Source organism: Pseudoliparis swirei, chromosome 15, assembly GCF_029220125.1.
Source record: "Pseudoliparis swirei isolate HS2019 ecotype Mariana Trench chromosome 15, NWPU_hadal_v1, whole genome shotgun sequence".
Lineage (NCBI taxonomy): Eukaryota > Metazoa > Chordata > Actinopteri > Perciformes > Liparidae > Pseudoliparis > Pseudoliparis swirei.
The window spans coordinates 22,528,790-22,554,487 of NC_079402.1; the positions used below are offsets into that span (position 1 = coordinate 22,528,790).

At 45.9% G+C, this 25,698-nt stretch overlaps 3 protein-coding genes across 8 annotated transcripts in view; 2 read left to right on the forward strand and 1 right to left on the reverse strand.

Moving 5' to 3' along the window:
• Window positions 1-1,575: 1,575 nt before the first annotated feature.
• On the forward strand, window positions 1,576-18,462 carry LOC130205159 (N-acetylglucosamine-6-sulfatase-like). 5 transcript variants are annotated; one of them, XM_056432341.1, is made up of 8 exons: window positions 1,576-1,741; window positions 4,539-4,621; window positions 4,999-5,117; window positions 5,184-5,287; window positions 5,402-5,503; window positions 14,366-14,458; window positions 16,850-16,960; window positions 17,167-18,462. In XM_056432341.1, exons 1-8 carry the CDS (start codon window positions 1,688-1,690, stop codon window positions 17,314-17,316), a joined length of 816 nt encoding a protein of 271 aa, XP_056288316.1. In that variant the 5' UTR covers window positions 1,576-1,687; the 3' UTR covers window positions 17,317-18,462. The 5 variants fall into 5 exon arrangements, with proteins under 5 accessions (XP_056288316.1, XP_056288315.1, XP_056288317.1 ...); XM_056432340.1 differs by having other exon boundaries at window positions 4,999-5,287; XM_056432342.1 differs by lacking the exon at window positions 1,576-1,741 and adding an exon at window positions 1,781-2,029 and having other exon boundaries at window positions 4,999-5,287.
• Window positions 18,463-19,738: 1,276 nt separating this feature from the next.
• On the reverse strand, window positions 19,739-24,231 carry mrps24 (mitochondrial ribosomal protein S24). The gene is made up of 4 exons (XM_056432345.1): window positions 24,071-24,231; window positions 23,547-23,624; window positions 23,304-23,415; window positions 19,739-20,198 (listed from the first exon to the last, which is right to left on the reverse strand). Exons 1-4 carry the CDS (start codon window positions 24,110-24,112, stop codon window positions 19,915-19,917), a joined length of 516 nt encoding a protein of 171 aa, XP_056288320.1. The 5' UTR covers window positions 24,113-24,231; the 3' UTR covers window positions 19,739-19,914.
• A 327-nt stretch (window positions 24,232-24,558) lies between these two features.
• Window positions 24,559-25,698, forward strand: part of nudcd3 (NudC domain containing 3) — a 4,785-nt gene continuing 3,645 nt past the window's right edge. Inside the window, exon 1 of one of the 2 annotated variants that reach the window (XM_056432339.1) lies at window positions 24,559-24,854. In XM_056432339.1, coding sequence (XP_056288314.1) covers window positions 24,669-24,854 — 186 coding nt within the window. In that variant the 5' untranslated portion in view covers window positions 24,559-24,668. The remainder of the gene's footprint in view (window positions 24,855-25,698) is intronic. The other variant, XM_056432338.1, reaches the window with a different exon arrangement.

The window sequence follows — 25,698 nt, forward strand, 5'->3', positions numbered from 1 at the left end:
GCCACCTAGTGGCTCAACTGGACTTCCTTCAGTCCGCCCCAAATTTGTTTGACTAGCCCGTTATTTAGAATGGAATAAGAACTCTCTCTCTCTTTTTCTCTCTCTCTCTCTTCTCTCCTCTCTGTCTCTCTCTTCTCTCTGTCTCCTCTCTCTTCTCTCTCTCCTCTCTCTCCCTCTCTACTGCCCTCCTCGCTGGTCTGATACGGATCCGTATTGCCCTCTTACGTCATTTTCAAAATGAGCTATATTGATAGACAGCCAAGAGCAGTGGTCCTCAAACTAAGGCCCGCCTCCACATTTGGCCCGGCCCACTGAACAATACCAGAGGCATTATGATTTTTTTTCAGTCTGGCCACGCAAATCCTAGACAAGCCCGTTATTTAGAATGGAATAAGAACTCTCTCTCTCTTTTTTTCTCTCTCCTCTCTCTCTTTTTCTCTCTCCTCTCTCTCTCTTCTCTCTCCTCTCTCTCTCTTCTCTCTCTCTCCTCTCTCTCCTCTCTTTTCCATGACGTGGTCTATACTTCACGTAGGGACACATGATGCATGAATATGTTCACGTAGTTAAAGCGCCACCTAGTGGCTGAACTGGACTTTGTCGAATCCGCCCCAAACCTGTCGCGCTCATTACAAGTCACGGCCCGAGTCGAGTCCGACCGGCGCGCACGGGTCCTCGGCGCCGGCTCCTCGGCGCCGGCTCCCCCGACCGGCGCGGGAAAGCGAGGACCCGTTCGACGCTGCTTGCAGCTTTAATTTGATATTCAAACTGGACAAAGTCTCATTTCCTCACTAAATCTAAAGGGTCTGAAATGTCTTTATTATACATTTATGTCAAAAGTAAAAGTCTGAATTTAAAAAAAAATATTAGTATTGCTTGGTAAAAAAAAAGAAGATTTTTTTCACTCAATATTTATGAATATAATATATATATTGTTGAATATTATATTTATATGATTATATATTGTTGAATGCCAGATGAATGCGATATATGACATATCGTCTTACATTATATTTATAATAGTATCTGAATATTATATTTATACATATGTATATATATTGTTGAATATTATATTGTATATATATTGTATAGATATATATTGTATAGTATATATACTGTATATATAAATGCTTGAATATTATTTAATGTGTACTTTTAAATAAGTTTAATAATTATAATTCGTAAATTAAACATGTTTTTAAAGGGGATAACTGTGTGCACAGTAACTCAGTATCCACAGTACTTTCCACAGTACTTCCCACAGTATTTACATTGTATTTTCCACAGTACTTCCCAGTACTTCCACAGTACTTCCCCAGTACTTTTCCCAGTACTTCCACAGTACGTCCCAGTACTTCCCCAGTACTTCCCAGTACTTCCACAGTACGTCCCAGTACGTCCCAGTACTTCCCCAGTACTTCCCAGTACTTCCACAGTACTTCCCAGTACTTTTCACAGTACTTCCACAGTACTTCCCAGCAGTACAGGATCGTAGAGGACTGGCTGTACAACGTGTTCTCGTCTCTGACTCCGCCCCCTCCGCTGGTCACATGACTCGATCTCCACTTCCTCAAACTTCTCGCTCGCTGTCCCGCCTGCAGCACGCGCACTCCAGCAACACGTCCTCCTCGCGCAGCTGTGGGGAACGGAGTCGTGACGTCAGAGGTCATGTGATCTCTTTCAGACGCCCATGAAGAAGACCAGAGCCCTGATCGGAGACGCAGGAGCAACGTTCGTGAACGCCGTGAGTCGCTTGATGATTCATTTACTCCTGAAACACTTTTGCGTTTACATGATGGTATCATTCGAATCTCGCTTTAGTCGGACTATGCTATCTTTTGGGGGATCTGCTGTTATCCCAATATACATGGCAGTGAGTGATTAGAATCATTGGCCTTTGAAAGCATGTCATATCCGATACGATAGGTGGCGCTGTTTTCATTACAACTCGTGGTGATACAGCCATTTCCGCTTGACCTCTTCACCACCACCAACAACAACATTTCGAGAAAGATGGCGAACAGAGAGCAAGGTGAAGCTACATCTCTCTACTATTCTTCCATGGTGTTAATAGGAGTACAGCGAATGCAAATGGCGCTATTGGCTGAGTTGATAACGGAGACAAGACGCCGTCGCCGAAGGTACACGGAGAATTTAATTTATCGTCTCTTTCGACTTCCGGGTCACGACATGGGAGGGAGGGGGAGGGCGGAGGGATCTCGAGCATACGCAAAGACGCAAAGTCCAGTTGCGAATCGAATTCAGAGTTACATGCCGCGAGAGTCGAATTATCAACTGGATCGGACCGAGCTATCCAGGGGTGTTAATCGGACCGAAGTCGGACCGCACATAGTCCGACTAAGGTGTTTACATGAAACGGATAATTCGATTTCAGTCCGACTAAGCCAATAATTCGATTGCATGTAAACGCACTGAGTGAGTGTTAACTCTTATCTGTTTAACGTGTCATTTGTATGTAACGTGAAGTGAAGCTGGTTCCTGTTTTTACACAGCAGCGCTTAAACGCACCATGCAGGTGCAAAATAAATGGAGTTAAATAAACATTATTTCACGACCCCATGTGTTCCCCCGGTGGCCCTCTGAAGGGCCCCGACCCCCATGTGTTCCCCCGGTGGCCCTCTGAAGGGCCCCGACCCCCATGTGTTCCCCCGGTGGCCCTCTGAAGGCCCCGACCCCCATGTGTTCCCCCGGTGGCCCTCTGAAGGCCCCGACCCCCATGTGTTCCCCCGGTGGCCCTCTGAAGGCCCCGACCCCATGTGTTCCCCCCGGTGGCCCTCTGAAGGCCCGACCCCATGTGTTCCCCGGTGGCCCTCTGAAGGCCCCGACCCCATGTGTTCCCCCCGGTGGCCCTCTGAAGGCCCCGACCCCCATGTGTTCCCCCGGTGGCCCTCTGAAGGCCCCGACCCCCATGTGTTCCCCCGGTGGCCCTCTGAAGGCCTCGACCCCCATGTGTTCCCCCGGTGGCCCTCTGAAGGCCCCGACCCCATGTGTTCCCCCGGTGGCCCTCTGAAGGCCCCGCCCCCATGTGTTAACCCCGGTGGCCCTCTGAAGGCCCCGACCCCATGTGTTCCCCGGTGGCCTCTGAAGGCCCCGACCCCATGTGTTCCCGGTGGCCCTCTGAAGGCCCTGACCCCATGTGCTCCCCCGGTGGCCCTCTGAAGGCCCCGACCCCATGTGTTCCCCCCGGTGGCCCTCTGAAGGCCTCGACCCCCATGTGTTCCCCCGGTGGCCCTCTGAAGGCCCCGACCCCCATGTGTTCCCCCGGTGGCCCTCTGAAGGCCCCGACCCCCATGTGTTCCCCCGGTGGCCCTCTGAAGGCCCCGACCCCCATGTGCTCCACTTTAGTCCACAGGGGGCGTCAGAACCAACACTACCACTTTAGTCCACAGGGGGCAGTAGAACCAACACTACCACTTTAGTCCACAGGGGGCAGTAGAACCAACACTACCACTTTAGTCCACAGGGGGCAGCAGAACCAACACTACCACTTTAGTCCACAGGGGGCACCAGAACCACCACTAGCACTTTAGTCCACTGGGGGCACCAGAACCAACACTACCACTTTAGTCCACTGGGGGCACCAGAACCAACACTACCACTTTAGTCCACAGGGGGCACCATAACCAACACTACCACTTTAGTCCACAGGGGGCACCAGAACCAACACTACCACTTTAGTCCACAGGGGGCGCCAGAACCAACACTACCACTTTAGTCCACAGGGGGCACCAGAACCAACACTACCACTTTAGTCCACAGGGGGACACCAGAACCAACACTCCCACTTTAGTCCACAGGGGGCGCCAGAACCAACACTACCACTTTAGTCCACAGGGGGCACCAGAACCAACACTACCACTTTAGTCCCACAGGGGGCGCCAGAACCAACACTACCACTTTAGTCCACAGGGGGCACCAGAACCAACACTACCACTTTAGTCCACAGGGGGCAGCAGAACCAACACTACCACTTTAGTCCACAGGGGGGTTCTAGAACCAACACTACCACTTTAGTCCACAGGGGGGCACCAGAACCAACACTACCACTTTAGTCCACAGGGGGAACCAGAACCAACACTCCCACTTTAGTCCACAGGGGGAACCAGAACCAACACTCCCACTTAGGCCCACAGGGGGCACCAGAACCAACACTACCACTTTAGTCCCACAGGGGGCGCCAGAACCAACACTCCCACTTAGGCCCACAGGGGGCACCAGAACCAACACTACCACTTTAGTCCACAGGGGGAACCAGAACCAACACTACCACTTTAGTCCACAGGGGGAACCAGAACCAACACTCCCACTTTAGTCCACAGGGGGAACCAGAACCAACACTCCCACTTAGGCCCACAGGGGGCACCAGAACCAACACTACCACTTTAGTCCACAGGGGGCAGCAGAACCACCACTACCACTTTAGTCCACAGGGGGCAGCAGAACCACCACTACCACTTTAGTCCACAGGGGGCAGCAGAACCAACCCTCCAACATGATAACTTCCTGTCTCTGTGCTCCAGGATAAGCACTGGCTGCTCCGTCAGCCCGTGAACCCGATGCCTGAGAGCTCCGTCAACTTCCTGGACGACGCGTACAGGAGGAGGTGAAGCTGCTCATAGTCCATCTCTCTGGTTGAGGTTCATGTTTGAGGTCGGATTTCACCTGTTTTTATAAAAAATGTTGTTCTATTAATTCAAATGGTAAATTTATCCAAACACAAAGTAACGCAGCAGATTAAAACCTTTCATCGTATTTTTTTTGCGTTTTTATTACGTTATAACACGGAACTAAAAAATCTTGTTGTGCAAAAAGTCTAGAAACATGATTATTAAATAGAAATATATTTATATAAAATACATCTATAAGATGATAAAATGCACAAAATTGGAATTATACATTTTTTAAATTGTAAGTAAAAAAAAAAAGTCAAACAATGTGACCCCGTCATGTGACCCCGTCATGTGACCTTGTGTCCTGCAGGTGGCAGACGCTGCTGTCGGTGGACGACATGGTGGAGTCTCTGGTCCAGAAGCTGGAGAGCATCAAGGAGCTGGACAACACCTACGTCTTCTACACCTCGGACAACGGCTACCACACGGGTTCGAGTCCCGCCGCCGCCCACGCGCTTCCCGCCCGTCCTCACCGTGCTGTGTCGCTGTTCTCAGGTCAGTTCTCGCTGCCCGTCGACAACAGGCAGCTGTACGAGTTCGACATCAGAGTCCCGCTGATGGTCCGAGGCCCCGGAGTCAAGGCCCAGCAGACGCTGCAGGTGCACACGCACACACAGATATGCAGGCGCACGCACAGCTGACTCTTCCTCCCTGCGCTTCTTCTTCCTCCTCCTCCCTACTCTTCCTCTTCCTCCCTGCTCCTCCTCCTCCAGGCTCCGGTGCTGAGCATCGATCTGGCCCCGACCCTGCTGGACATCTCTGGGGTCAACCTGTCGTCTGTGGACGTGGACGGACAGTCCTTCCTCCCTCTGATGGTCAGACAACACCGCTGTGTTTTACTTTGAGACCTATTCTGTGTATATATATATATATATATTAGGGCTGTCAATCGATTAAAAAAAAGTAACTAATTAATCGCACATTTTGAAATTCATTAATCGCAATTAAAAGTTAAAAGTTCATTCTTTTTAAAGACCAAACTTCACACGGAGCTGTGTTTTCAAAGAGGCTCCTACCTATAAAGTGCCAGCGAGGTATTTAATATTGTGGATGATAAATTGTTTCTTCAGATTAGTAAAAAAAAAGAAGTATATTGAGACCCCATTGGTCCTGTCATAAAATAAAATAAATATACACTTTTATTAATCCCCAAGGGGAAATTAGTTCTCTGCATTTAACCCATCCTTAGTTATTAAGGAGCAGTGGGCTGCGGTGAAGCGCCCGGGAAGCAACTGGGGGTTCAGTGCCTTGCTCAAGGACACTTCGACTTGCAACTAATGGGGAGAGCGGGGATCGAACCCACAACCTTGCGGTTGAAGGACGGCCCTCTTACCCCACTGAGCTAAAGCCGCCCCATCTTTAACATTGAACAGCAGCAGAACCAGAGGCCTTGGTAACTGACTGACATTCACATATGTCCTGTTCACCCTCTGGAGGCTGGGGGCATTTTATACATTTTATTAAAAAATGTAAATTCACCTTTTAAAGGCGTTTGCATATGACACATACCCACGTGTTCTACATCAAACATTCCAGAACAATCTCAGCTCTATTCAATGAGGCTCAGTTGTCCTGGTGCCGTGTTCTCTGGTTCTGACTGACAGGCTGCTAATGAGCCTCACCTGTGAGGTGGGAGGTCCTTTGTGATTTACTGAGTGTTCATTGGTTGTTTTTTTTGCAAAATATTGACAGACAAACGGATTGACCAATCACGGTGAAGGTTTCGTGTGACGAGTTCTTTCCGCGCCGCGTCCCCCGACACGTCGCCCCTCCGTTCCTCTGTGTATCAGGAAGGAGGAGGAAGGAGGAGCAGGAGGAAACCCGACTGATTCATCCACGAGTTTAAACTCATTTCTGCTCCTTATTTTCGCGGAGAAATAATTGTTTTAAAAACGTAAACAGTGTTAAACCGTACTGCCGCGGTTTGACACTCGGTTTGAGTGTAAAAACGTCAACGAACACCGGAAGTAAACAGTTGAGTTAATTGCGTTAAAATACTTTAGTGCGTTAACGCGGCCAAATTAATCGCATAGATTAACGCGTTAACGCTGACAGCCCTAATATATATATACTTAATTAGGGATGCGCCGATCCATATCGGCCGATATTCCCATTATCGGTTTTGATCGGCGTTCTCAAAACGGCCGATCAGATGACGTAACATCTGCGTGAACTATCAGACGTTTCAATCGCGGCGCAACGGAGACGATGCGCCCGGCGAGGGCCTCAGAGTGAGAGGTCAGAGGGGATCCTCACCACCGAGCGGCGTCCCCGTCCCCCGAGTTGAATCTCTGGGTCGACTCAGCCGACTCTCACATGTCTGCCCCTAGAGATGCTCACGCTAAACACATTCCATCGGGAGCAAAGAGGGGTTTGATCAAGTTAGCGGAAGGATTTAAGTGACAACATCCGGTTTTGCTAAATAAGATGTCGACAAATCATACACTAACAAATACAAGTAAACAATGAACTGATTTTGTATCTTTATAGATCTTTTCTGAGATTTAGCTTAAATTATGCTAACATTCAAACATGTTTACTGTACCAAGGAAGAGTTTATAAAAATAAGTCAGACTTTTGTATGTTAAGAAAAGTCCTGTAAATAGATTTCCCCAAGAGTTCCAGGAAATGAATGATGCAGATGTGTTCCATACATATCTGAAATCCCCTACAATAGCAATCAAACAATTTTAATGTATCAATTAGGAAATTTGTCAAAGTAAAAGTCCTAAATGTTTAAAGAAATCTGTCATTTCTTTAATGTTTGAGTTGCTTTATATATGTATTTCCTCATAGTCCTCATAGCAATAATGCTACACAATAAATAGATGCTTCAATCGACACCGTGAAATATGGCGCCGTACGTGATGGCCGCTGTGTTGCGAGCTCCCGGATTTTGTAGCAGTTTTTTTATATTTATTCTTCTTATTGCGACTATTTTTGCACAAAACGTTAGCAGCCGGTTAACGTACGACAGATGCACACTTCTGGAGATTGGATCGGCAGTTGCTCGCCGCCTACCAGAGTTTTTCAACTCTTACTCGGACGTCCCGCCAGGAACAGTAGCGGAACTATCTCCGTCCATTTTAGGCGCGATCTCACGCATAAGCGTCGCCGACGGAGGGGAAGCGAGCTGGCGTGCTGGTTAGGCTGAGACGTCGAGCCAATCGACCCCACTACCCACCATTTTACTGGCAAATGTACAGTCTTTGGACAATAAGCTATGCGAGCTACAGGCTCGTATTCAATTCCACCGGGAAACTAAGGACAACTGCATCATCTGCCTTACGGAGACATGGATGTCGGAGGATGTTGCCGACTCAGCCATCGAGCCGGCAGGATTTTCCGTCCACCGCGGACAGAACAAAGACTCTCTCTGGTAAAGATCGTGGAGGGGGGGTATGTCTCATGATAAACAGATCTTGGTGCAACCAAAGTCATGTACATACTCTCAAGTCGTTCTGTTCCCCGGACCTGGAGTACCTAATGCTCATGTGTCGACCATTCTGGCTACATTGAGTTTACAGCAGTCACCGTAACTGCTGTGTACATTCCGCCTCAAGCTAACACGGACATAGCGCTGAAGGAACTATACAGAGCGATCAACAAGCAGGAGACGGAACACACCGAGGCTGCTTTCATTGTGGCGGGGACTTCAACAAAGCGAACCTGAAGAAAGTTCTCCCGGTTCTACCAACACATAAAAGCAACACGAGGGGCGGATTCTTGACCACTGCTACACTCCCTTCCGGGATGGATACAAAGCCCTCCTCCGCCCACCGTTCGCAAATCGGACCACCGCTCCATCCAACTACTCCCGCCTACAGGCAGAGGCTTAAGCAGCAACCAATCGCTGTGAAGGAAGTGCAACGCTGGTCGGACCAATCGGAGTCTATGCTACAGGACTGATTTGAGCGTGCGGACTGGGATATGTTCAGGGTCGCGTCGGACAACAACGTCAGTGAGTACGCGTCCTCAGTCACCGGGTTCATCAAGAAATGCATAGATGACGTTGTTCCTACCAAGTCGGTTCGGTTATCCCAACCAGAAACCGTGGATAAATGGCGATGTTCGCGCTGCACTCCGCGCGTAACACCGCCTTTGACTCCGGGAATATGGCGGAATACAAAGAGCCCGCTTCGACCTCCGTAAGACCATCGGCTCTGCCAGCGGGAGTTCAGGAACAAGGTGGAGGAAAAGCACAGGAGCCATGACATGAGAGGAGTGTGGAAGGGCTACAGACAATCACGGACTTCAGAGGAGAACCAGCGGTGAAGAGAACTCCTCTACCTCCCTCCCAGGCGAGCTAAATACATTCTTTGCTCGGTTCGACGTGAACGGCAGCCCGCCGAAGGCAGCGCCGCGCGAGGAGACCAGCCTGCTGATCATCTCAGAGGCCGGCGTGCGCAGAGCCTTCAACCGGGTGGACATCCGGAAGGCGGCAGGTCCCGACCACATCCCGGGCGCGCCCTCAGAGCATGTGCAGACCAGTTGGCAGGAGTCTTCGCAGACATCTTCAACCTCTCCCTGTCCCAGGCTGTTGTTCCTGAGAGCTTCAAGATGTCCACCATTGTGCCTGTCCCCAAACACCCCAAGGTAACCTGCCTGAATGACTGGAGACCCGTAGCCCTCACCTCGATTGTCAGTAAATGCTTGCAGACGTTGGTCAAGGACTTCATTTGTTCCATGTTGCCTGCCACGCTGGACCCATGGCAATTTGCATATCGTCAAAACAGATCCAGACGCAATTGCCATGGCACTTCACACCGCCCTTTCCCACCTGGAGGGGAGGAACTGTTGTGTGCGAATGCTGGTTGTGGACTACAGCTCAGCGTTCAACACTATTGTTCCCGCCAAGCTCGACACCAAGCTCAGAGGTCTAGGCCTGCACTCTACCATGTGCAGCTGGATACTGGACTTCCTGTCGGGCCGCCGCCAGGTGGTGAGGATGGCGGTACCACCTCAGAGCCGCTGACCCTCAACACGGAGCCCCTCAGGGATGCGTGTTGAGCCCTCTCCTGTACACCCACGACTGCACGGCCATGCACAGCTCCAACGTCATCATCAAGTTTGCTGACGACACAACAGTGTTGGGGCTGATCACCGACGACGACGAGACAGCCTACAGGGAGGAGGTTGGATCACTGGTACAGTGGGGCCAGGAGAACAGCCTCGTCCTCAACGTCAAGAAGACCAAGGAGCTGATCGTGGACTACAGGAAGCGGAGAGGAGAGCACACCCCCATCTCCATAGACGGAGTTGCAGTAGAGAGGATCAGCAGCTTCAAGTTCCTCGGCGTGCACATCTCCGAGGACCTCACATGGACCACGCACACCACTCACGTGGTGAAAAGGGCCCAACAACGCCTGTATTTCCTTAGGCGACTGAGGAAATTCAACATGGCCCCGCATCCTCAGAACATTCTACACCAGCACCATCGAGAGTGTTCTGACAGGTTGCATCACCGTCTGGTACGGGAACTGCACCGCCCTGGAGCGTAGGGCACTACAGAGGGTGGTGCGGTCGGCACAGTACATCGTTGGAGGTGAGCTTCCCTCCATCCTGGACATATACACCAAGCGGTGCGTGGCCAGGGCCAAACGGATGATGAAAGACAATAACCACCCCGGCCACAAACTGTTCACCCTTCTACCGTCAGGCAGGCGATACCGCAGTATCAAGTGCCGCACAAACAGACTGAGGGACAGCTTCTTCAGTCAGGCCATCAGGCTGCTGAACAAGGACTGAGACCCTCATTAACACTACACACCAGAACATATTCTGTGAATATCTATGGCCATGGTGTATATTTTATTACATTGTTTATATATATATATTGTATGTATATACATATATATATATATATAGTCTCAAAAAAGTGTATATTTTATTACATTGTTTTATATATATATATTGTCATGATGTATATTCTATTACACTGTTTTATATATATATTGTTAATACTTTCTTCTTTTTTGTGTGTGGATATTGTATAGTTTATTCTCATTCTTATTCTTTTTTTAGTCTGCTACTGCTGTCGGGTGTTTTGCACATAAGAATTTCACGAACCGATTATACTTGTATAAAAGGGGATGTGACAATAAAAACTTGAAACTTGAAAACTTGAAACTATTATCGGATCGGCAGATACTGATTTCAGTGATCGGGGATCGGCACCAAAAACCTGATCGGTGCATCTCTAGTATATATATGTGTGTGTGTATATATATAATATGTGTGTGTGTGTCTATATATATATATTAGGGCTGTCAATCGATTAAAAAAAATTAACTAATTAATCGCACATTTTGAAATTGCGATTAATTAATCGCGATTAAAAGTGTTTTCCTTCTTTTTAAAGACAAAACTTCACACAGAGCTGTGTTTTCAAAGAGGCTCCTACATATACAGTGCCAGCGAGGTATTTAATATCGTGGATGATAAATTGTTTCTTCAGTGAAACATCAGATTAGTAAAAAAAAAGTATATTGAGACCCCATTGGTCCTGTCATCTTTAACACTGAACACAGCAGAACCAGTGGCCTTGGTAACTGACTGACATTCACATATGTCACGTTAACCCTCTGGAGGCTGGGCTCATTTTATACATTTTACAAAATAAATTAAATTCACCGTTTAAAGTCTTTTGCATGTGACACACCCCCACGTGTTCTACATCAAACATTCCAGAACAATCTCAGCTCTGAAATAAGGCTCATTGTCCTCGCGCCGTGTCCTCTGGTTCTCTGACTGACAGGCTGCTAAATGAGCCTAACCTGTGAGGTGGGAGGTCCTTTGTGATTTACTGAGTGTTCATTGGGGTTTTTTTTCCCGAAATGTTGACAGACAAACGGATTGACCAATCACGTTGAAGGTTTCGTGTGACGAGTTCTTTCCGCGCCGCGTCACCCGACACGTCGCCCTCCGTTCCTCTGTGTCTCAGAGGGGGAGACGGGAGGAAGGAGGAGCAGGAGGAAACCCGACTGATTCATCCACGAGTTTAACTGATTTCTGCTCCTTATTTTCGCGGAGAAATGATTGTTTTAAAAACGGAAACAGTGTCAAACCGTACTGCCGTGGTTTAAAAATAAAAGAATTAAAACAAATGTGCGTTAATTGCGTTAAAATATTTTAGTGCGTTAACGCGGCCAAATTAATCGCATAGATTAACGCGTTAACGCTGACAGCCCTAATATATATATATAATATGTGTGTGTGTATGAAAAACAATTGTATAAAAGTATTTTTTTATCCTCCCAGTGTGAACACCTGTTTCAGAATCAGAATCAGAATCAGAATCAGAAACAGGTTTATTGCCAAAGAATGAATGTTTTCACAAACAAACGAGGAATTTTTTTTGGTGGAAGGTGCAACATTTGGACATGACAAACAACAATCAACGCAAGGAGGGAGGAGGAGTGGGAGGAAGAGGAGGAGGAGGAAGAGGAAGGAGCGGGAAGAAGGAGAGAGGAAGGTGGAAGAAGAGGTGGTAGTCCTGGGGTGACAGTCAGTCAGTCCGGGGTCCATTGATGAGCCCGACCGCCGGAAAAAGCTATTGGTGTGGCGGGAGGTCGTGGCCATGATGGACGCAGCCTCCTCCCGAGGAGGACTCGAACAGGAGTGTCCAGGGTGGGAGGGTCGGCGACAATCTTTCTGGCCGCTTCAGTGACCTGGAAGTGAACAGGACCTGGAGGAAGGCAGATTGCAGCCGATAACCCTCTCGGCCGGCGGATGATGCTCTGCAGCCTGCGCTTGTCTTTGGCTGTGGCTGCAGGGTGCCAGGCGGTGATGGAGGAGCAGATGATGGACTCAACGATGGCCGTGTAGAACTGTACCATCATCTTCCCTGGCAGGTTGAATTTCCTCAGCTGCCTCAGGAAGAACATCCTCTGCTGGGCCTTCTTGGAGATGGAGCCGATGTTCAGCTCCCACTTGAGGTCCTGGGAGATGATGGAGCCCAGGAAGCGGTAGGACTCCACAGCGTCGGGAGTCACACAGGATGAGAGGGCGGGTGGGGCTGCATTCCTCCTGAAATCCACAACCATCTCCACTGTCTTCAGAGCGTTGAGCTCCAGGTTGTTCTGGCTGCACCAGGTCACCAGGTGGTCAGTCTCCCACCTGTAGGCGGTCTCGTCCCGCCAGAGATGAGTCCAATGAGGGTGGTGTCATCCGCGAACTTTAGGAGCTTGACGGACTGGTGACTGGAGGTGCAGCTGTTGGTGTACAGGAGAACAGCAGAGGAGAGAACACAGCCTTGGGGGAACCCGTGCTGGTGGTCCGGGAGCCTGAGACGTGTTTCCCCAGCCTCACGTGCTGCTTCCTGTCGGTCAGGAAGTCTGTGATCCACCTGCAGGTGGAGTCGGGCACGTGCAGCTGGGAGAGCTTGTCCTGCAACAGGGACGGGATGATGGAATTGAAGGCAGAGCTGAAGTCCACAAACAGGATCCTGGCGTAGGTTCCTCGGGAGTCCAGATGCTGGAGGATGTAGTGAAGGGCCATGTTGACTGCATCGGCTGCAGGCCTGTTGGCTCTGTAGGCGAACTGCGGGGGTCCAGGAGTGGGTCGGTGATGGTCTTGAGGTGTGACAGGACCAAGCGTTCAAAGGACTTCATGACCACAGAGGTCAGGGCGACGGGCCTGTAGTCATTGAGTCCTGTGATCTTGGGTTTTTGGGGACGGGATGATGGTGGAGGCCTTGAAGCAGGCTGGAACGTGGCATGTCTCCAGGAGGTGTTGAAGATGTCGGTGAACACGGAGACAGCTGGTCCGCACAGTGCTTCAGGGTGGAGGGAGGCGGAGTCCGGGCCCGCTGCTTTGCGGGGTTCTGCTTTTAAACAGCCTGTTGACTGCTCTCTCCAGGATGACGAGGCGTCGCTGAGTTGATGGAGGGTGCTCCAGAGGTGTGAGCCCCTGATGGGCTGGGGAGGTGGGCTGATGGTCTGTGGCTTGTTGGTGGGGCTGTGGGGATGGTCTCAGGACTGCTCCATTGTCTTTCAAAGCGGCAGTAGAACTCATTTAGCTCGTCTGCCAGAAGCACATTGTTCATGGAGTGGGGTGATTTGGGCTTGTAGTTGGTGATCTGCCTGAGCCCTCTCCAGACAGAAGCAGAGTCGTTTGCTGAGAGCTGCTGTTGCAGTTTCTCAGAGTACAGTCGTGTAGCATCTCTCACCGCCTTGCTAAACCTGTATTTGGACTCTGTGTACAGGTCCTTGTCCCCACTCCTGAATGCCTGGTCCTTCTGCAGTCTTAGCTTCCTGAGCTCCGCTGTGAACCAGGGTTTGTCGTTGTTATAACTCACCCTGGAGCTGGATGGAATACAGCTGTCCTCACAGAAGCTGATGTAGGAAGTTACAGCCTCTGTGTACTCATCCAGGCTGTTGGTAGCAGTCCTGAAGACATCCCAGTCAGTACAGTCAAAGCACGCCCGTAGATCCTCCAGAGCCTCACTGGTCCACTTCTTGAACTTCCTCACCACAGGTTTGCAGAGCTTTAGTCTCTGCCTGTATGAGGGAATCAGATGAACCATGACGTGGTCAGAGTTTCCCAGTGCAGCTCGAGGGACGGCGTGATAGGCCCTGCTGATTGTTGTGTAGCAGTGGTCCAGAATGCTCTTCTCTCTGGTAGGGCATTTAATTAACTGTCTATATTTCTTCCTCACCGCTCTTCTTCCTCACCAGGCTCCTTCTCTGCCCTTCTTCCTGGTGGAGTACAAAGGGGAGGGGCAGCAAACCCCCGACCCCTCGTGTCCCAAACTGGGCCCCGGACTGTCTGTGAGTACCTGTGTTCATTCAGGTGTACGTCAGGGGAACGTGTACGAAAGCACACACACACACACACGTGTGCGTGTGTAAGAAGTCCAGTTTATTATATTCTTTCATGGAGGAGGAAGCTTCACACGACCTCAGTGAGTTTAGTCCTCTTCACATTGTTCAGAGAAGAGGAGGAGAGCTGCTCCTTCAGGTGAGACTCCACCTGCAGAGGAAAACTACGGGATGGACAACACACAGGACAGGTACATAACACACAGGACAGGTACATAACACACAGGACAGGTACATAACACACAGGACAGGTACATAACACACAGGACAGGTACATAACACACAGGACAGGTACATAACACACAGGACAGGTACATAACACACAGTACAGGTACACAACACACAGGACAGGTACATAACACACAGGACAGGTACATAACACACAGGACAGGTACATAACACACAGTACAGGTACACAACACACAGGACAGGTACATAACACACAGGACAGGTACATAACACACAGGACAGGTACACAACACACAGGACAGGTACACAACATACAGTACAGGTACATAACACACAGGACAGGTACACAACATACAGGACAGGTACACAACACACAGTACAGGTACACAACACACAGTACAGGTACACAACACACAGGACAGGTACACAACACACAGGACAGGTACACAACACACAGTACAGGTACACAACACACAGTACAGGTACACAACACACAGGACAGGTACATAACACACAGTACAGGTACACAACATACAGGACAGGTACATAACACACAGGACAGGTACATAACACACAGTACAGGTACATAACACACAGGACAGGTACACAACATACAGGACAGGTACATAACACACAGTACAGGTACACAACACACAGTACAGGTACACAACACACAGGACAGGTACATAACACACAGGACAGGTACATAACACACAGTACAGGTACACAACACACAGGACAGGTACACAACACACAGGACAGGTACATAACACACAGGACAGGTACACAACATACAGGACAGGTACATAACACACAGTACAGGTACACAACACACAGGACAGGTACATAACACACAGGACAGGTACATAACACACAGGACAGGTACATAACACACAGGACAGGTACATAACACACAGGACAGGTACATAACACACAGGACAGGTACACAACACACAGTACAGGTACACAACATACAGGACAGGTACACAACACACAGGACAGGTACACAACACACAGTACAGGTACACAACACACAGTACAGGTACACAACATACAGGACAGGTACACAACATACAGTACAGGTACACAACATACAGTACAGGTACACAACATACAGGACAGGTACACAACATACAGGACAGGTACATAACACACAGTACAGGTACACAACACACAGTACAGGTACATAACACACAGGACAGGTACACAACACACAGTACAGGTACACAACACACAGGACAGGTACACAACACACAGGACAGGTACATAACACACAGTACAGGTACACAACACACAGTACAGGTACACAACACACAGGACAGGTACATAACACACAGTACAGGTACACAACACACAGGACAGGTACACAACACACAGGACAGGTACATAACACACAGTACAGGTACACAACACACAGTACAGGTACACAACACACAGGACAGGTACATAACACACAGTACAGGTACATAACACACAGTACAGGTACACAACACACAGTACAGGTACACAACACACAGGACAGGTACATAACACACAGTACAGGTACACAACACACAGTACAGGTACACAACACAGTACAGGTACACAACACACAGTACAGGTACACAACACAGTACAGGTGTGTGACATGTGACTCACCATGTGACTAAAGAGCTCGGAGGACGTCGGAGAACCGTCTGTTTCTTAAAGGGACAGTAGCGCTATATGAGGTGCTTCTACAGAGTATTCCGACACTAGAGTACACAAAGTAAAGTACTGCTGTGGACGTATTTTAGACTCGGAGTAAATGTCAGGTTACGTAATATTTTTAATATTTTCACCCGTTTATCTTTGAAGAGCGGCTTCACTCAACTATCGCTACGTTTCTTTTGTTCATCTAATATTAATTACTATATATATATATATAATCATTTTTCATATTCTATTTTTATTGTATTTATTTTTTAAATTTGTATATTGCATTTTCTTCTATTTTTATATATTCATATTGTACATGTTTCAATTTTTGTAATATAATATATATTTGTATATATAGTGCTATAAAAAAAAGTATATTTCACCGGTCGAGATTTAACCTGCAAATAATCTTTATATATGACAACCAGCCGCCACTAACTCTGACTTCCCTCTGTTGTTGTTGTTGTTGTTCAGCATTGCTTCCCGGACTGCGTGTGTGAGGACTCCTTCAACAACACGTACGCCTGCGTCCGGACGCTCCAGCCGCAGCTCGACCTCCGGTACTGCGAGTTCGCCGACAGCGAGGTACGAAAGTACTCGAGTACCTTGAATGTGTACTTTTATTCTCCAGTACTTTTGACTGTACTACATCTCAGAGGTACATCGTGTACTTGTACGACAGTTCGTCTCGTCTCTCCAGATATTTTGTGGTTTCTCATTGAATATGATGCATTGCTCTTTGTACCTCCACCGTGTGGTATCACTCCCTTGCTCCTCCCCTTTGTGCCCAGTCGTTCGTGGAGGTGTACAACCTGACGTCGGACCCCCACCAGCTGGAGAACATCGTGAAGCGGGTGGACCCGGCCGTGCTGCAGGCCATGAACCAGCGGCTCATCAAGCTGCAGTCCTGTCAGGGCGCCGGCTGCCGGCTCGGCGACTAGCCGCCGCGACCTCGCCGCCTCGTGAAGACGGTTTAACAAATGTGACCGGCGGACGGATTCGGTTTCGGGGTCCTCAAGAATCTGACGTTGGTGGTTTACGGGGACACGAGCGTCGAGGAGCCGCTTCATGTGAAAGACGCGTTTGATATATTTTTCTCTGCGTCCTGCTGGACGAGGAGATTTATAATGTGTACGATTTTATTAAATATGGTAAGCTTAGCATAAAGGCTGTGAGGGGGAACAGCTAGCCTGGCTGTGTGCGGTGGTACCAGGAGGTGTTTATGGGTAATCGTCCTTGTACTTTTATATGTTTTAAGACACGCCCCCTCACCAGATAAGTATATTTCCCAAAACCTCAAACCTTTCCCTTTATGTTGTGAAAATAATAGATTATTTTTCTACCAAGCTGTGCACAAATATCTCTAAAAGTTTATTATATTTCATATAAACTCCTCTTGACGCAGATCTACCGCTCAGTCTTTCTGCTCGTGAGCTGAAGCCTAAACTTCTAATTCTTCTTGTCACATGTCAAAATGACATCTGAACATTTAACTTCACTCATTCACAACCGAAGGTTTATAATAGTTTGAGATTCTGGGAAATACGCTTCTTAACGTAACATTAGTTTCACTGTCTGTTCCTGAGACTAGCTGCTAGTTAGCGTAGCACAATAAATATGGCGTCCTTTTGACCTGATCTTCGTATAAATTAAACATTTATTAACCTTTTAGGAAGAAATAAGCTAGCAGTTTCTTCCCACTTGCAGTCTTTATGCTAAGCTATGCTAACCTGGCGGTCGCCACCTTTCCTCAGACCTGCGTCCTCGGTTTCGAGCTTTTAATTTCCTCAGAACTCCTAATGAAGGAAGTTGAGACGTTTCAGTCTTTTCTTGAACGTCGTCTCTGATTTTGTGCCTCAGGATTTAAAGGCATTTTTTAATCTAATGTTTAATATTTCACACGAGTAATAACTCCAACGTTTATACAAAGAGCCTTTAATGAAGTGGCGGACGGTGACGTCATACTTTGTGACGTGTTTGTGCTCCTCGTTTAGTTTCTGTTGCAGCGACGAGGATCCCGAGCTTTAAATGTGAACGTGTATTTGCACTTTGAGAAAAGGTAATAAATTAAAAACCTTTTAAATGCACTCGTGTGGATTTTTCTATGAAGTCTTGGAGAAATACAGTAATATTTAGTGTTTAAAGGTGAAATAAGTTATTAAACACTATAATCTAGTTGTAAAAATCATTTGAAGGGGTAATGTGTATTGGTCAAGAACTATAACTTGTTCTGAGGATGTATCAATTTATATTTGTATATTTTACGTCTTTATATATATAAAAAAACTTTAAAATATATATAATTTTTTTTCCATAAATATATTATGATATCTAATATTTTTTTGAATGTACAATTTTTTCTTTTATATATCAATTTAAAAAAAAATTGTAAATATAAAAATCTGTAATTTATATATTTAATTTTTTTTGTATCTATATAAAAAAAAATCTGTTTTTTTTAAATATATATTTTTAAAAAGAAAAGTCTATAAAGGATTTTAAAAATATATTGTAAAAAATGTATTTCTTTAATTATACATTTTTTAAAATATATTAAAAATATATAATTTTTTTTAAATATGTAAAAAATATACAACTAGATATCGTTTCACATTTCATATCTGCCTTACTGCTTTGCATCTTTAGTGGAGAAAACGTGAGAATGTGAATGTTTTATCGGTTTATTCCAGTCTGTTGATCGTGACCTTTGACACTTCGACAGGTTTTACTACGGGCAGCACGGTCGCCTCACAGCAAGAAGGCCCTGGGTTCCAATCCGTCGTTCCAGGTCCTTTCTGTGTGGAGCATGTTCTCCTCGTGTTCTCCTCGTGTTCTCCTCATGTTCTCCTTGTGTCTGTGTGGGTTTCCTCCGGGTCCTCCGGTTTCCCCCACCATCATAAAGACATGCACCGCAGCCTCACCCCGGTTCGTATGGATGTGAATGAATGTTGGTGGTGGGGGAGGGGCAGGAGGCGCTGATTGGTGGAGGGGCCGGAGGCGCTGATTGGTGTAGGGGCTGTAGGTGCTGATTGGGGGAGGGGCCGTCAGGGCAGCTGTGGCTCCTGATGTAGCTCCACCACCACCGGGATGACTGTGTGTGTGTGTGACTACTGGACTCTGTAAAGCGACTTCGGGTGACTTGAGAAGCGCTATAAAAAATAAATTATTATTACCAGCTCATTAATTTATTGTAAAATCTGTTTAGCTACACTGGTGCCCCTAGTGGTCAATTAGAAGTATCCATTGAGTTTGGCGATTATACTTGGAAATAAATCTGGTTCAACTGGTAATTACTTCTCATGATTATGTGGAACTGTTAATTATTTTAGGTTTCTGTAATGAATCAAACAAGGACCCAATCAGTGGCTTTAGTGTATAAATATGTTTAATTGTGTTGTGCTACAAGATGTTATATTGTTACATTTCCAAATGTAAATATCATCTGGAGCTGCGGTGTATAAGTACACACAGTTCATTAAACTCATGCGTCATCTTCAGTTTTATTCACAGCGGCTGAAGGATGACGTCATCGCGAGTCCTCAGAGGTACTTGTACACGGTTTTGTCCTGCAGCGTCTGCACCTCCAGCTTCACGGGGCACTTGTACAGGTGTGCCAGCAGCGCCTCCGAGTAGCCAATGAGGAAGTAGAACTTGGGCGGCGGCATCCGCTGCAGCATGAGGGCGCACACCACGAGCACGTTGCCACGGCGCTTGATCACGACCTCGTTGGCCAGGCAACCGTGAAACGTCCCAAACAGGAAGCGCCGCACGAACACGTCCTCCACGGTGCGGTCGGCCGCGCCCTCCTCGCCACGCAGGTTACCTGCAGGGAGACGCACACCTGGTCAGTGGCTTTAAAGGGGCAGTAACAGGAAGGAGAGGAGACACTGCATCACTAATGAGACACTATGTATCAATGTGTCACATTGCATCACTAATGTGTCACTAATGAGACACTATGTATCAATGTGTCACATTGCATCACTAATGTGTCACATTGCATCTAATGAGTCACATTGCATCTCTAATGTGTCACTAATGAGACACTATGTATCAATGTGTCACATTGCATCACTAATGTGTCACTAATGAGACACATTGCATCTAATGTGTCACATTGCATCTAATGAGTCACATTGCATCTAATGTGTCACATTGCGTCACTAATGTGTCACTAATGAGACACTAATGTGTCACATTGCATTTCTAATGAGTCACATTGCATCTCTAATGAGTCACATTGCATCTAATGAGTCACATTGTATCTCTAATGTGTCACATTGCATCTCTAATGAGTCACATTGCATCATCTCTAATGAGTCACATTGCATCTCTAATGAGTCACATTGCATCTCTAATGTGTCACATTGTATCTAATGAGTCACATTGTATCTAATGAGTCACATTGCATCTCTAATGTCACATTGCATCTCTGAGTCACATTGCATCTCTAATGTGTCACATTGCATCTCTAATGAGTCACATTGCATCTCTAATGAGTCACATTGCATCTCTAATGAGTCACATTGCATCTCTAATGTGTCACATTGCATCTCTAATGAGTCACATTGCATCTCTAATGAGTCACATTGCATCTCTAATGTGTCACATTGTATCTCTAATGTGTCACATTGCATCTCTAATGAGTCACATTGCATCTCTAATGTGTCACATTGCATCTCTAATGAGTCACATTGCATCTCTAATGTGTCACATTGCATCTCTAATGAGTCACATTGCATCTAATGAGTCACATTGCATCTCTAATGTGTCACATTGCATCTCTAATGAGTCACATTGCATCTCTAATGAGTCACATTGTATCTAATGAGTCCCATTGCATCTCTAATGAGTCACATTGTATCTAATGAGTCACATTGCATCTCTAATGAGTCACATTGCATCTCTAATGAGTCACATTGCATCTCTAATGAGTCACATTGCATCTCTAATGAGTCACATTGCATCTCTAATGAGTCACATTGCATCTCTAATGAGTCACATTGCATCTCTAATGAGTCACATTGCATCTATAATGTGTCACATTGCATCTCTAATGAGTCACATTGCATCTCTAATGAGTCACATTGCATCTCTAATGTGTCACATTGCATCTCTAATGTGTCACATTGCATCTCTAATGAGTCACATTGCATCTCTAATGAGTCACATTGCATCTCTAATGAGTCACATTGCATCTAATGAGTCACATTGCATCTCTAATGAGTCACATTGCATCTCTAATGAGTTACATTGCATCTCTAATGTGTCACATTGCATCTCTAATGTGTCACATTGCATCTCTAATGAGTCACATTGCATCTCTAATGAGTCACATTGCATCTAATGAGTCACATTGCATCTCTAATGAGTCACATTGCATCTCTAATGTGTCACATTGCATCTCTAATGAGTCACATTGCATCTCTAATGAGTCACATTGCATCTCTAATGAGTCACATTGCATCTAATGAGTCACATTGCATCTAATGAGTCACATTGCATCTCTAATGAGTCACATTGCATCTCTAATGTGTCACATTGCATCTCTAATGAGTCACATTGCATCTCTAATGAGTCACATTGCATCTCTAATGTGTCACATTGCATCTCTAATGAGTCACATTGCATCTCTAATGAGTCACATTGCATCTCTAATGAGTCACATTGCATCTCTAATGAGTCACATTGCATCTCTAATGAGTCACATTGCATCTCTAATGAGTCACATTGCATCTCTAATGAGTTACATTGCATCTCTAATGTGTCACATTGCATCTCTAATGAGTCACATTGCATCTCTAATGTGTCACATTGCATCTCTAATGAGTCACATTGCATCTCTAATGAGTCACATTGCATCTCTAATGAGTCACATTGCATCTAATGAGTCACATTGCATCTCTAATGAGTCACATTGCATCTCTAATGTGTCACATTGCATCTCTAATGTGTCACATTGCATCTCTAATGAGTCACATTGCATCTCTAATGAGTCACATTGCATCTAATGAGTCACATTGCATCTCTAATGAGTCACATTGCATCTCTAATGAGTCACATTGCATCTAATGAGTCACATTGCATCTCTAATGAGTCACATTGCATCTCTAATGAGTCACATTGCATCTAATGAGTCACATTGCATCTCTAATGAGTCACATTGCATCTCTAATGAGTCACATTGCATCTAATGAGTCACATTGCATCTCTAATGTGTCACATTGCATCTCTAATGAGTCACATTGCATCTAATGAGTCACATTGCATCTCTAATGAGTCACATTGCATCTGTGTCACATTGCATCTCTAATGAGTCACATTGCATCTCTAATGTGTCACATTGCATCTCTAATGAGTCACATTGCATCTCTAATGAGTCACATTGCATCTAATGAGTCACATTGCATCTCTAATGTGTCACATTGCATCTCTAATGAGTCACATTGCATCTAATGTGTCACATTGCATCTCTAATGAGTCACATTGCATCTCTAATGAGTTACATTGCATCTCTAATGTGTCACATTGCATCTCTAATGAGTCACATTGCATCTCTAATGAGTTACATTGCATCTCTAATGTGTCACATTGCATCTCTAATGAGTCACATTGCATCTCTAATGAGTCACATTGCATCTCTAATGAGTCACATTGCATCTCTAATGTGTCACATTGCATCTCTAATGAGTCACATTGCATCTCTAATGAGTCACATTGCATCTCTAATGAGTTACATTGCATCTCTAATGTGTCACATTGCATCTCTAATGAGTCACATTGCATCTCTAATGAGTCACATTGCATCTCTAATGAGTCACATTGCATCTCTAATGTGTCACATTGCATCTCTAATGAGTCACATTGCATCTCTAATGAGTCACATTGCATCTAATGAGTCACATTGCACACGGCGTCCTCCACTCACTCGGGTGGAGGGACAGCCATCCTTTGCGGTGGCCGATCTGATGCGGCGGCAGCGCCTGCTCGTACGTCAGCGGTCGGTCTCCTTTGCCCACGCGGGCGCGAGCGGCTTGATTCTGGAAGAGGAAGGAAGGAGGGAGGGAAGGGAGGGAAGGAGGGAATGAGGGAGGGAGGGAAGGAAGGAGCAACACGTCAGTGAGGACGTTCTTCGCTGAGAACCCGTCCCGAGTCTTCCTCTGATGTTTACCTTGCAGCGCGCTGCAGACAGGTGGAGCGCTCTGCTGCCAGAGGAGCCGCACAGCGAACCGGACCGGAGGGCCGTCCTCTGAGGAGGAACCAACAGAACCATCAGAACCAACAGAACATCAGAACCATCAAAACCAACAGAACATCAGAACCATCAAAACCAACAGAACATCAGAACCAACAGATCACTGAGACGAGTTATGAGAACTGGAGGTTTTTACAAAGGCCCAAATGAGTCCAGAGGAGGAAATAGCGAACATTACCTGATAAGCTATATATATATATTATTATTATTAAACACATGTATATATATATATATGCATATATATGTATATATATATATATATATATATATATATTGGCGTGTTAAACTCAGAGGTATCAAACGTTGACGTGGTACACATGACGCGGTGTTCCTTAACGCTGTCAGACGGAACAGCAGAATAAACTACAGCACAAAGTTCTGCTCCGATGTCAAAACGAGTAAATGTGAATATTGTGAAGGTTTAAATATTAGTTACCGACCAGCAGACTCGCGCTCGCTGCGCTGCTCAAGGACGCCGCCATGTTGGTTTGAGTGTTAGGATGGTGGGCGCGCAGCTTTCACTGTTTTCACTCTGCAGTTGTTTTTACCTCGTTGTAGTTTTAACGTTTAATTAAAACTGCCGCGACTAATTTATTTTAATGTGTGTTTCAATAGGAACTGTGTTGTTTCTCCCGCGAGCTGAGCGGGAACACAGGAACTGTTTATCCGACAGCTGCGTGTCTGTTTCCACCGGATGACTGTTGCGCTGTACCGACCGGATGTAGAAAGAGTAAATCGTCCGGAGAACAGATAGCTTATATTGTGATAGTTATTTTAGGATGTTAACGTTCACATAGTACATTTACTATCATAATAACAATGTTTTGTTGTTGTTTTTATGTTAAAAGTTAATTGTTTCGATTTCTTTCGGTTGTACTTATTTTGAAAGGGCTGAACCGGAAGTGTTATTGTTCCGTAAGGATAAACACGCACAACGTTCCCCGGGCGAGTTCCACTTGAATCTAAACTTATATTTATTGAGTCGCTTTGGCTGTATTGGATCAAACGACAACAAAACGACACACAGCGACAGCCGCGATGCAGATGACGGAGACGTACGACCACGCGCTGCTCGGGATCCTGCAGCACGCCGGGAACATCAAGGACTTCCTGCAGGTCTACTTCGGGTTCCTGTACCGCAAGACGGACTTCTACCGCCTGCTGTCGGGCCCCGACGACAAGATGGGCTTCCCCCCCGGGGTGGCGGAGAAGATGGCGCTGAAGGTGACGTGAGGCCCTCAGTGGCGTGTTCTGCCCCTGCATTCATATTATTGTTATTATTTGCCCCTGAACATGAATGTTCTCAGCCTGACAGGATGTTGTGGTTTGGTGAGTGTGATATTTCACAGATGTTTCTATTATTTTGTCCACCCCATTTCAACAACATCTGCACTAAACATCGAAATGTATTTCATCTTTATTAAAGTTCGTATTCTCACTACTTTAGTCCACCCTAGTGATTTACTTTATTATATTTCATGCATATTATTTAGCACCTGTCTCTGATTCTCACTTTCACGCGCATGTTTTTCACTTTTATACATTTTTAAGTATCATTAATTTGCCACTGTATCTGTTATATTTATTCATATGTATTTATTTCACACTAATAAATTCTTATTGCATGACAGAAATATAAAGTCTGGTACTCAACAGGTCCAATATATGTAATATCAATAAATAAAGACGTAAAAAATGAAACCGTTAAATTAACAAAACATAAACTTTATAATCTTATGATTTATGACACAACTATGTTTAACTTAGTTGTGTATGATAAAGTTTTTTTGCATATTGTCATCAAATGTGTCCCTTTCTTTTTTTAAATATATATTTTCCCAACAATACTAAATGGAACAATTATTACGACATTATTGTATACATATATATTTATATATTATGTTAATACTTTTGTTTATATATGAATATTTTTGTGTATATATAATACTTAAAACATTTTTTAAATTTTTTTTTATACATTAACATTTTTGTTTATATATCTATATATATAAATCTATATATAATAGTTATACATATTTATTCATATATATGTATATATATATATTGC

Coding starts and splice junctions, on each gene's coding strand:
- LOC130205159 (XM_056432340.1), top strand. CDS start 1,688: ATGAAGAAGACCAGAGCCCTGATCGGAGACGCAGGAGCAACGTTCGTG. Junction 5,288..5,401: donor AGGCCCAGCAGACGCTGCAG/GTGCACACGCAC, acceptor CTCCTCCTCCAG/GCTCCGGTGCTGAGCATCGA. Junction 16,961..17,166: donor GCGAGTTCGCCGACAGCGAG/GTACGAAAGTAC, acceptor CTTTGTGCCCAG/TCGTTCGTGGAGGTGTACAA.
- mrps24 (XM_056432345.1), bottom strand. CDS start 24,112: ATGGCGGCGTCCTTGAGCAGCGCAGCGAGCGCGAGTCTGCTG. Junction 23,625..24,070: donor CAGCGAGCGCGAGTCTGCTG/GTCGGTAACTAA, acceptor GTTCCTCCTCAG/AGGACGGCCCTCCGGTCCGG. Junction 20,199..23,303: donor ATGGCTGTCCCTCCACCCGA/GTGAGTGGAGGA, acceptor GTCTCCCTGCAG/GTAACCTGCGTGGCGAGGAG.